We start from the raw sequence: 12,723 nt of genomic DNA on the forward strand, positions 1-12,723 counted from the left end.
CATATTCAAAAAGAACACCTACTGACTATCTTGAAACAAACAACAGCTAAAAGGAGCAGGCGCAGGCCTGGTAAAACATCACCACAGAAAACCCAGCAAGTGGTAATTCCTATGAATCCCAGGCTAAACATGTGTCCCCAGTCGCTTTGTATGTTATCAGTCATTATGAGCCCATAAAGGTAGTTGGCCCATAAAGGTGGTTCAGGTCGGCAGATCATAGGACAAAACATAGGACTTTGAGATAAGAGACACCAGTTTGTGTTCCATTTGATATCATGAGTCACTGTTGTTGTTTAAGTAGTTGTTTTTTGTGTTTTTTATCCCTCGCAGTCCTTCCCAAAGTTTCTCATGTTTGCGCCTAAATGTGGCCAAAAGCAAATTTATATGCCTATTTGCTAACATATATTTATTATGTCAAAATGAAAACTTTTCCAAGCACTTAATATTGCATGATATTGATCTACTGAGCCCAGTAGCATATGGAGCACGTACAAGTAAAGGATCTGGGATGGCAGAAGTTAGTGATTGTTGGCTTGAGTCACAGTGGACGAGAAGGACAGGGAGGCAGCCTGCAGCTTGTGGCCTGCAACAGTGGACAATGAAGGGAAACGGAGGTGGTTGTATATGCCAGTCCTGTATTATTTAATTATCATATTATTGAAGCGTATATATTGTGATTAATAAAATTACTGAAACATTGAAATGTCGTCAGATAAAATCAGGATGTATAGAAGCAACCATCTAAATGAGGCACTATGTTAAAAAAATTGAACTGTATTGCAATCTACAAAAAGGAGAACAGAAAACTCAAAAGGGGAATTATTCTTGCAATTTTATTTATAATCTGCTGGACCTGAGATATGGTGTTGGTAACAACTGATACCAGCCATTGAGTGTGTGGGATCCCAGACATTATGGTGCCCAGAAATGTGTGCACCACATAATATCTACATGTAAAATGACACACTGTGTAGATGCTGCACTAACTTCTGAAACACTTTGCCATGCAGCATATTACCCCACGTACCTGGGTTGTGCTCTAGTTTCCTCCCACAGCTCATACATGCCGGTTCCATTAACTCATCGATCTAAATTTCCTGTAGGTGTGGCCATGAGCGTAAACTTATAAGGGGTTCTGTATATTCAAAGTTATGCCTCAGTTCAAGAACACAGACAGAGAAAGGACAATGAAAAATGAAGAATATAAAAAAACAAAGATGACTTAGTAACCTGCTTTGTCGCATACAAACACAGAAAATCTGTTCTCTAACATTTGCTCTCCTAACTCTCCCTGTCCATCTAGTTGTCGACACCAGCAGCAGGTCCAGCATTTTAAAGCAGTGTTTTTACCTGCAGCACTAATAACAAAGATTATCTGTCTTGAGAAGCACTCAAGTTTCTTAAATACAAGGGCCTAGAGAAAATGGCACCCCTGCTTTTACCACAGAAATCAATTTAGGTTCTCGTGTGCCCTGCATGCACTGATGAGCCAGCCAGACTTTTACTCTCAAAAGGATCCACACCTTGTATCGAAGTGTGCGAGTCAGGCAAAATCACATAATTGCTGTCGTTACAGCAGCTCTTTTGATTTCAATGTTTCAGAAGGTTATGGCTGAGACGAAAAAGAGCATAAGTGGTAAATTGGAGATTGGGTGATGGGGTGAAAGCTAAAGGTTGGTTAGCTGCTGCCAAGGTGTGATTGCATAGAATTGGAATTGGAATTGGAATTTTGCTTCCTTGGTGCACTATACACTGAGAACAATAGTTCTCAGTATAATCAGGATATATTGCATTATGTGGCGGCCTGGTAGGTCAGTGGGTAACATAGAAGGCTGGAATGCAGTAGTTGCAGGATCAAATCCCAGCCTAAGTGTGTCACTTAGTGCTGGCTCCCTGGGTGCTGTCCCATGGCCACTCACTCCTCCCCAGGGGGGATGGGTTAACTGCAGAGAAAGACATAAATGCGCTCAATGACAATAAATGTTCTACTGAGTCTTTGTCTTTTCTGCACTTAGTTGTGTGGTTGGCTTAAAATCCTGGTGTGAAGTGTCATGTTCCCAGGACTGGCTTGTCTAGGTGAGTGTGTGTGAGGGAGCCTTGACATCCAATCTATGTGCGAGCCTCACACGCACAACTGAGATGGTTAGAAGTCCTTGATAATGCATTTTTTGATGTGTACAACATCAACAACAACCTGTGTTCATCTCTCACCTATTTGTCATTGTTATCCATGTCCCATTGCAACATGCATTATTTGTCAGGTCAAGTATGATCTCATCCTCAAAAGTTCAAAACACAAAATGTATGAGTTTAAGTGGAATCTTGGGGCATAAAGAAACTCAGTATAACTCTAGTATACGGTCTACAGTTTCAAACAAGACAGGGTGTGTTTTTACTTCTCTTTTTGCTTGTTTCATCAATACTGTTGGATCAACGACAGTGTCACCTCGATCATTGTGTTACTTCTTCTGACACTTTGTTGAATGTAGTGAGAAGACAGAAGCAGAACTCTGAGGCAAAATAGAGCAGTGGTTCTAGGTCCTCATGGGGCATTGTCTTGCTTGTGTTTGAATTATCATCACTGCTGATAACCTGGAGGCGGTGTGTTGAGTCAGTCAGAAGTTGCCATCATATTAGTGACATATTAGTCTAGTCATTTAAATTAATCTTCCACATAACTTATAGAAACCTACAGAAATAGATTTTGTCCTCGAACGAATATGAGTTTTGAATTTGCTTCTCCTTAGTTTTGAGAGGTCTTTGGCTTATATCCGGTGTGTTACTTTGCAAAAATGTGTGTCGCATCTAATTAAAGATAGACAAGCTGTCTAGTGAAGAATTGCCACTTGCTGTGAAACTAACCACACTCTTAGACTAACATCTCTGCTGATAAGATGCAATGAATAACAATGAGGAAGTGTAAAATCTAGAACTGCAATAATAATTCCAGCTTGGTGAACAGTGCAGAAAATGCATTAACACAGCACTACAGTAATCCCTCTGACTTCTTAACATGCCCATACTCTGGGAACTCCACATCATTATCATAAATCATAATCGGGATACTGATCATCGACGTAATGCAAGTCATGTGGCTCAGAATGCTAAACAAAACGGCCCACTGTGCTCCATTAAGACTTTTCAGTTTAGGCAGAATAACAGCAGGAGTGCATGAAGCATGCAATTTTGTTGTTTTACATTTGTTTGAGGGAGATCCAGCAGGTGAACAAGACTCTATAGTATTGCTGTTACTTTGGCATTTTGTTCATGCTGAGTGTCTCTAAACCTCGCTCAGATGTTGCAACAGGCTTTTTTATGGTGCATGTGTTTTATACCTAAACGTAATTAAACAGATAAGAGGAACTAGTGTGCATGTAAGCTAAATTACAAATTGACAAGGCCTGACAGAAAACGGGCAAAATAGATGGTATTGTAATTTTTGTAATTGTTATAAAATGTTGTGAGACTATTCACTGGCGTCTAAAGTGTACAGAAACAGTCCTGCTCATGCAAACATTTTCATATCTACAGTAATATCTGCAGTGTACAACAGTTGCGTATAACAACATCACACAGATACATCAGCCATACATCCCAGACACACACTTAGCTAAATAACCTATTTGGGGCGATTGTGGTACAGGAGGTAGAGTGGTCGTTCACTGATCCCCCCAGTTGCTGCTTCAATCCCCGGCTCCTCCGGTCACATGTTGAAGTGTCCTTGAGCAAGACGCTGAACCCCAACTTTGTTGCCCCCCGTGAGTGTTGGCCAGCTGCATAGCAGCTCCCCCATCGGCGTGCAAATGAGTGATTGTGAAGCAGTGTAAAGCGTTCTGAGTACCAATAAGTAGAAAAGCGTTGTATAAGTGCAGACCTTTACCTATGAAAGATGTCAGTGGCAACATAATCATAGTGATTTTTTCCCACCATGCACAGCCCATAGTTAGTGCACATTGCAGTGCTTAAGTAGCATGATCAGCAGTTTACATGGTATTTCAGTGGCAGATATCTGCTTGGACAGAACAGATGTTCCCTTCAGTTTTACCACAATTAGAGGAACGTGACCTCTTGAACGGAATGTTCAGTACCGACTGGGTGTAACACACAGGCGAACCTTCTTGTAATAAACTTGCTAATAGTGTACTCTGTCGTTTACCTCGTGTGTGCCCTGACGATTCAATTCAATTCAATTCAACTTTATTTATATAGCAACAATTCACAACAAGGTCATCTCAAGGTACTTTACATAATAAAATCAAGTCCATGCATGAGGCATTCATTAAAATGTGAAATATAAGTCATTATATGCATTAGTTTATTATTTATGGAGGGCAAGACTGCATTACACATGGTTTAAAAATCTTTTCCATGACTTCAAACTGCCTCTTGATGCGTGCCAATGAACTCCAGCAGTTGTTTCCTGTTTCACTGTTCTCTATTTCACCAAGACGTCTTGCTAGAGCTGATTACTAAGGAGGCGGGTTATTGTGGTTTCTTTCACAGTAACATTCGTTTGGCTGCACTTCTGCATCTCTCACAGAAGCAAATCATGCTCAACTCCACTGTGGGACCCAATGGCACAGAACCGGAGAAATGGCCGTATGCCCTACTGTTTGGCTCTGTTATGGCACTGGGTCTGCCTCTCAACGCTGTGTCACTGTGGATTCTGCTCCGGCGCCACAGCCTTAACTCCCCAAGTGCTGTCTTTATGGTTAACCTGGCAATCTCAGACCTGCTGCTGGTAATCTCCTTGCCATTGAGGGTCTACTTTTATGCCACTGGGAAGTGGCCATTTAGGATTATGACATGCATCTGGATCACGATGCTTTTTCATAACAACATCCGCTCCAGCTCCATCTTCATCACCTTCATCAGTGTGGATCGTTTGCTGGCTGTTGTTTATCCACTGAGGTCACGGCATCTACGAACCTCAACCAATGCTTCAAAAGCTGCTGCACTCATTTGGCTGTTTGTGGTGTTGGTAAACATCCCAGAGAGCATCATTTTTTCACAAAATTTAAACGGAAACAATGAAACAACCTGTTTTGAGTTTCGTACCAAAGTTTTGACATCAATAAATACTTATTTCCAGCCTGTGCTAGTGTTTGCCATGCTAGCAGTCAACATCGTGTCAACTGTCCTGGTGTCATTTACTCTAAGCAGACATCTGAATGAAGTTGCAAGGTTCAACAATAAGGTGAATGTCATGCTGATTTTTGCCATGAACTTGATGATGTTCACCCTCTTTTTCTTGCCTGTGTCATTGGTTAGTTTGTCTAATTTCTTGCAAAACGCTTATACACCACTGCTATGTCTTGCAAGTGTGAACTGCTGTCTGGATCCTCTGTTGTATTTCTTTTCTTTTGATGGATTCTGGAAGAGAAAAGAGGACGTGGATAACTCTAATCAAAACAACGGACAGCAGTCACTAAATTTAATTTAAACAGAATGTTCATTATTTCTTCTTGTGTGTCTGTGCAAAGTGAACGTGAGCATAATGTAGTTTAATCTTTATAGTTTCTTTATGTAAATGTTATAGTAAAAAATGTTTTTTTTAAAATATGAATATATATATAGTTATGTCACTGGGTCAGGTTGCAGCCATATTTAGTTCATCAATATAGTGCAGCATATTTTCAGTGGTTATTTCTCCCTCTTCTTGTCAAAGTTCCCCTTTTTCTTTCCCTAATGAAATGCAAAAATTATAACAAAATAATTGTAGTGAATATACTTGACCTGGAAGCTAGGGGTAGGTTGGCTATGTGAGCCTAAAACCTTTAAACCTTCAATATTCTTTATATCATGCATTACTTATTTTCATGTTTGCTGTCTTTGCTGCTGTAATTTTTGTCTTAACACTCTAACTGATTAATCAGTGATATCAGTGTAGACCACAGTATCCACATTGTTAATGGTGTGTGCATGTTCACTTATATGCAAGTAAAATACAAATTATTTGATGATTTTAGTGAACTCACAATACAGAGCCAAAGCTAATGAGCTTACTCATGAGAGTTTACTCATCTCATTAAGTTAAATAAGAGGTTTAAGTCTTTAGAGATTTTTTCTTTACTATGGTGAGTGGAAAACATTAATGATAGAAAACTTCTGTGTATCGTTATTTCAAACCTGTATTTTAAAAATGATGCTCCTATGCATCTTAATTCCAAATGCGATTTTGTTTTTGAAATGAATGTACTAATGTCAAAGAATAAAGCAATGCATTTTCTAACAGAAAGCAACTTCTTAGGAGATGGACGACTGTCACAAAAAGGGCATCAACTTCATCTCACTGACTTGAGTTTAACTAAAGTTCAGTGTATGTTTAGATTCAGGCAGGAACCTAAAGCTAGGACTGTGGTGTACAAAAGTATGTGGTATGGTAACATAGTATATATATTTTTACAACATCAACATATCTTCATTATGTTCCTAGAAAAGTCAGCATTCCTCATAAAAAAAATATTTGCATTTGCAGTAAAATTTGTATTGAAACCTAATTTTTAGGAGACATACTTATTTAATAATGTAAGTAATTGTTTGTTTTTGTAATAATAATACTAGCTATGATAAAGGTTAGTGTGGAATTCAGACCCTTTAATAATTTCCCTGTGACTAAACAGTTGAGTCATCTTAATATGTCAAATTAAGTCAACCTTCATCATACGCTAAGTAAATATTACATTATCGAGATAAAATGACATTGAGCTATAAGACCTAAGCTCAGGTGTTTTCACTGCAAACATACATTCCTAAGCTGAACAGATTTAAATCATTTGCAAAGAACATTGGATATAAATCAATTTGAAATTAAGCATGAAGGCAATAACAGTCTATGCCAAATATTATATGTGTATTTATGACTTACTAGTCTCTAGTTTTCTTATCTCATGTCCTTTTTTATTCCCTGTATATACAAAAGCAGTAGCATCAAAAATGCTTATGGCAAACATTCCATTTAGAGATGAAACCTAATCCTCCTTCATCCTTGTTAGCTCTTCTTTTAACATCGCTGGCACTGTCTTGTGTGTGTGTGTTTGGTTATAAATCCTATGATGCAGCTGAGGCTGTTGTGCTTTTTGTCAGCATCTTAGTTCGGGAGCCAGCAACACTCAAGTCCTGTAAGCTTTGCCAAATGGAGGGGCATTTGTATATGCCGGTAGACAATTGGTCCAAAAAGCATCTAGATTTGCAGGATCCAGTGGTAATGTCTGGAAGTAGACATAAGGGATTTGCTGTTGACAAATAGGACGCTCTCCATCAGGTAAGACAAAAATACGTCTAATTTAAAACTATCGTTGGTCACATGGCAACATAACATAAAAGTACTAAAAGCACCATCTTCATGCATCTTTTTTGTCTTGTTCTCTAACTAGGTCATTGACGGAAAAAAAAAAGAAGCCACAGAAACCACACACACTCATGTATAACGTTCATCCACGGAACATATTTTGCTGCTTAAATTCACATTTCCCCCAACAGCCCTCTACTGAGCTTTCACTTTTACATGTGACCTTCCTTTAATGTGAAAGTGGTTGTCCAGAAGACTGTATTTGTATGTGTTGAGATGCTATCTCTCCAGGTCCTTCATAATGCTGTTACTGCACAGATCTTGGTTTGAAAGTTTATTGTGACCCTTAACTGTACTGGGGGATATTGATCAATTGTATTTTGGACTGAGAATGTTTAACTTGTAAAAATGCAAACTTTGCATTTCTTCTGATATCTCTGAATCACCTTATATTTAACAGGGAGTGTTTCGTCTCCCCTGTCCATTGCTTTTGCTATAATTCTATATATATTATATATTATATATTCTAGATCAGAGGTGTTAAGAAGAATTAGTATAAATGAGTGTTAGTATAAATGAGGCTGTTCAGTCAGTTCAGCCCCTGCAAGCAGGGTAAGTGCAGGAAATACACTAGCATGCAGTGTGTGCATATCTGTCTCTGTTACTTCCTATCCTTAGCCACATGCAAACATTTACATACGTACACTACACAAAAACACCCTAAGCATTTACATTCAGGTCTGTAAGCATTGCTGCCAAAACCCACAAGCAGGCCTGTTGTTCTGAAGCCAAGTCTGCCTTGGACTAGAGGAGGGCTGCTATTCAAAGACAGCACCCGCTTTGGTGATGGTGCAGAGTCGGGCAGAAACAAAGCAAAAAGAGAAAAGGGGATAAAACCAAATGCTGAGCCACTGAATAGAGAAAGGAGACACTAAAGTGCAGAGGAACCACAATCCTCCAGTATCTGAGGTCTTGAGAGAACCGAGAGATCATTTGAACAGATGGAAATGTGCAGGAAACAGCTCATCCAAACCGTTTGTTTTTTCAATATGTCACAAGGGTGCAGTGAGAATTCATATTAAAGCCACATCTATAGAAAGCCGAATCCCAATCATTGGGCTGCTTGTGTTTACAAAAATGTTTATTCAAATGGCAAAAAGAGTGATTAGTGAAACATGCTCAAACACTTACTTTATGTAAGTACAGTTTTGAGATACTTGTGTTATACTGGAGTTCTTACTCTTACCCTTCTACAGTTAGATAGATAGATGCTTTATTGATCCCAATGGGAAATTTGTAATTAAGAGGCAAATATTGTAGCCTAGTTTTGCTCAATGTATTTTGAGGTGTTGATTGTTATAAAAAAAATCTATTAAACAAATCAATCAAATCAATTAAAAAAATTCATGATTTATATCGATAAATTAACAATTTGCCAGCATGTAGAGTGGTTAAAATAAGCCCCAACTTTTACGGTGGTTTTGTTCCACATTAAGCACTATAGTAAGGAGATGTTTGACCCTGTTTCATAAATTACTACACGTTTTCACCTTTGAAAGTATGTGGAACATGCATCAATATAAAAACATTTTTAATTTAAAACTTTAACTTAAGTAAATCATTTTAAGTGAAAGTGGAGTATTTCTTATTGCCAGTACTTTCACCTTTACTTGAGCATTGAGTTGCATAGATGCACTTAATGTAATGAATGAGTTATCTGTTACTATTGCTGAATGAATGGGGTAATAATGTCAAAGAGTCAGTGGAAAGGACAAGGAACAGAAAGCAGTAATGTTTCCGATGTCTGACTGGAGAGGAAATATTTACCTTTGTAGTTTTTACTAATGAGATTGAGAGGTGTGTCGTGCTTTGAGCAGATGACAACATCTGCTCTAGTTCCTGCCAGTGAGGTGAAGCAAAACAAGGCCAGAAGGCATCCTCACAGCTTCAGACCTGTACATGGTGTAGGCGGTTTCAAAGCAGCATCCCTGACATTTCCTCAGAAAAAGCCAGGGGGAAACACCAGGGGGATGAAGGTCTATCTCTATGCCTTTCTCTTCCTCCTCTCATCCCTCCCCTTCCCCTGCCTCCCATTCTCCTCCAGTCTGAGCCAGCTGTCAGTGGGAGTATGCGGAGGCACTGCACTCTGTCACACACAGTAACAGGAGAGGGTGGAGACGGGTGGATAGAGAGATCTGAATGTGGTGACAGTAGAGTGATTAGGCCATGTAGAGAACAGCTGAGAAGACTGAGACGACAAAGAGATGGTGCAAGAGTAATGACGAAACATGGGAGGCGTGATCACTTGAAACAAAATGACCTCTCTGAAGGACAAAGAAGAGGAGGGGGAGGAAGGTAGTGGTTGACTGCCCAAAGGAAGGCACCAGATAGAAGATGAAGGAGCTGTCTCATGTCTAGGAGACAGCTCCTTTGGACGACTGGAACAACAGCAGGGAGCCTTCCGGCTTGGACCTGCTTTACAGTCTCAAGTTGACATGTATTCATTGGACAGATTTGATGTGAATTTGAATAGTCCTCAATAGCTAGAAAGACCCAGGCCTCAAGATGCACAGATAAGACATTTGCTTCTATTAATTCTTCTATACCATGCAACAGTAGACAATGGACCATTGGTTTTGGTAATACAGAAACCAGCTCTTCTATTCTCTCCATTTGCTCAGTAATGATCAAATTAAGATGCACGAGTGTGTGTTTCAGTCTGTCAGACTTGCGGTGCACAAAGGGATTGCCACCCATACCTGAACAATGAAAAGAAATTGTGTGTGTGTGTGTGTGTGTGTGTGTGTGTGTGTACATGTCTTTATTGCCTTGTGTGGACAAATTTTGTTTCAATACCATTGTAGAATTAAGTTTATGTTAGGGTTAGGCAAGTTGTGATGATTCAGTTGTGTGTTTGTGTGTGTGTGTGTGTGTGTGTGTGTTTATGTGTGTGTGTGTGTGTGTGTGTGTGTGTGTGTGTGTGTGTGTGTGCCATCACATTCTTCGTTTGCTAAAAGGTAAATGTAGGAAATGGGCTTTCAGCTATTATTATAGATACATCAGTGCCAGCATGATCATGATATTTTTATGTATTGTTGTAATGTGACCGTGTGGACATCCACGCCTTGTCCATCAAACACTTGAGATGCACCCGTACCTGTACCGTCTCTGCAAAGTGCTTAAAATTTAAAGACAATGGGTTGTTGTACCTCTGCTTAGTGACAAAAGCTTCTAGATGTTCCATTATGTTAAATGTCACCCGGGCGCTCAGAGGGTGATTCATTAACATCGCAGTGCTCTGCAGCAGTGGATAAATGCATGTGGAAAAAGCCCAGGGTGGTGTTGAGATTCTGCTGAAAAAGAAAAACATAAATATGAAACAAATGTATTACATGGACATCATTAAAGCACATTGAATTTACAATAAAAGTTAAACTTTCTTCTTGAACTTGAGCTACTTTCATTTCAGCGCTGCAAGTCATTGATATTAATGCGCCTTTATGAGCACACGTTGCACCATATGACATTTTTAGATTGTCAATAGTTTGGACCTTGGAGCACCCTCGTGCATCAGTGCCAAATAGACTGACTTCCCTGCAGGCAGCAGTGCTCTAAAAAGCATGTTATTTGAATCTGTGTTGATGCTTTACTTATTCTAGGAGGGGCAAACTCTGACAGCTCTCACAGCACATTATATACTTTATTGACTTGCACTGTAATCAAAAACTTCAAACTAATATCCCCATCTTCTTCTTATTGTTTCCATCATCATTTAGCAACCTACATAGCAAATGACCTGGTGTAATGTATGTCACTAATGTCTCCCAAAAGTAAAATACTTACAGGAGACAAATAGAATTGCACATTAAACTACTCAGCCAGGTTAGATTGCCTAACACACACCACAAGTGAAACTTTTTTTGTTTTTGTTGCCCTGGACTCTGAGTAGACACACAGACACAGTGTGATATCACATTAGTATTATAACCTGCAATTTACTATTCCCAGGGCGGTGGATACTGTGGCCTAGTGGGCATAGTGTTTGTCAGTAATGAAAAAGCATCGAAAACAAGAGAGCAGAAATGAAATTCTATCAACATTTGCCGTTTGCAGTAGGTTGTAGTTTTCAAAATAGCCTTGATTTTTTTTTTTTTAAAGGAAAGTACTTTGCCCGACCATGTCACCAATGTATAAAGTCGTGTTGACCTCAGAAAATAACCTGCCCTTTTATTCCACTTTGCCAGATTAACACTTTGTGTGTTATATCAGTTTCTCGTTAATAATTTGTAATTTGTAGATGGCGAGTACACTGATAAATACATTTAGCTAATGTGTGTCTGTAAAAACAGATGAAACATATTTTGATATTGTATGGAACAATTTTATGTAAATTAAAGGCGTTGCTACATATTACATTCACATATAAAAGTTCTGTTGTTGAGGCTTCATGAGGGTCCCATAATCCCAGTTTAAGAAGATTCCAGATTTTCCTGGAATTTATAGACAGTTCCAGAAAATCATTTTAGTCACCTACACCCCGCTTCGGTCATTTTGTAGTGAAAAGAAGAGCAATTTTAATTTCATCACTGCTTGGTGTGAATTCAGATCTGTGCATTGTCATTGGTTTGTGTTATTTTCCCCCTTCCCTCTTGATGACACCAGCAGTATTTCTCTGCCTCCTGGAATAATCCTTAACCAGCTGAGATAGTCCAAAAGAAAAGGTCCTTTGAGATAGGCTACTCAGGAAAATTGAAAAAGTTATTATTAATCCTACTGCCCGGCACCATTGAATATACATGCACACAGTCTCACATGCCAACACCCGCCTACACACACCTTGCAAACTAAAAGAAAATGTTTTGTTTCTGTGAAACATGGGAAACATTTACATTTTTGTTTTGGCCAAGTCATCTATGTCGCCCGGGGAGTTAAAATTATATTTCACGTTTCAGAAAGCAGTGACTCTGATATTTAAGAAGCAGTCAGGCTTTATCCACGATAAGAAAGATATAGTATAAATGTCTGAGCACTGCAGTTATATTAAAGTCTGGCTATCTATCTTTGCCAGTTTTCCCTAGAAAGGATAAGTCAAAGTCCTCAGGCTTAAACCAAGTAAAATCATTTAGTTCAGAAATATCACTGCAACAAATTCAGATTTTTTTTTTACTAAATAAAATAAGTGAATTTAAAAAACTGGATATGCTGACTTGTGCCCAAATTGGCCTACATATAATAATACTGATAGTATTTTATTTCTGCGGTAGCCTGTATGACAAATTAAAGCAGTTTCATAATGATGATGTTTTATCAACATTAATAGCATCCTCAGGCATGTAACGAAATTGCTGTACTGCACTATAACTGTGTGTCTGTGGTACTTATTGACTTTTAGGTGATTCAACTGGCATTTTAACTCTTGCATTATAATTACA

General features: G+C 38.9%; 1 protein-coding gene across 1 annotated transcript; it reads left to right on the forward strand.

The window, feature by feature from the left end:
• The first annotated feature begins 4,396 nt into the window (after nucleotides 1-4,396).
• LOC137129437 (lysophosphatidic acid receptor 6-like) lies at nucleotides 4,397-6,238 on the forward strand. Its single transcript, XM_067508578.1, has one exon. It carries the CDS (start codon nucleotides 4,400-4,402, stop codon nucleotides 5,441-5,443), a length of 1,044 nt encoding a protein of 347 aa, XP_067364679.1. The 5' UTR covers nucleotides 4,397-4,399; the 3' UTR covers nucleotides 5,444-6,238.
• The last annotated feature ends 6,485 nt before the right edge of the window (nucleotides 6,239-12,723 follow it).

The sequence above is a fragment of the Channa argus genome, chromosome 6 (assembly GCF_033026475.1).
Source record: "Channa argus isolate prfri chromosome 6, Channa argus male v1.0, whole genome shotgun sequence".
NCBI classification, from domain to species: Eukaryota; Metazoa; Chordata; class Actinopteri; order Anabantiformes; family Channidae; genus Channa; species Channa argus.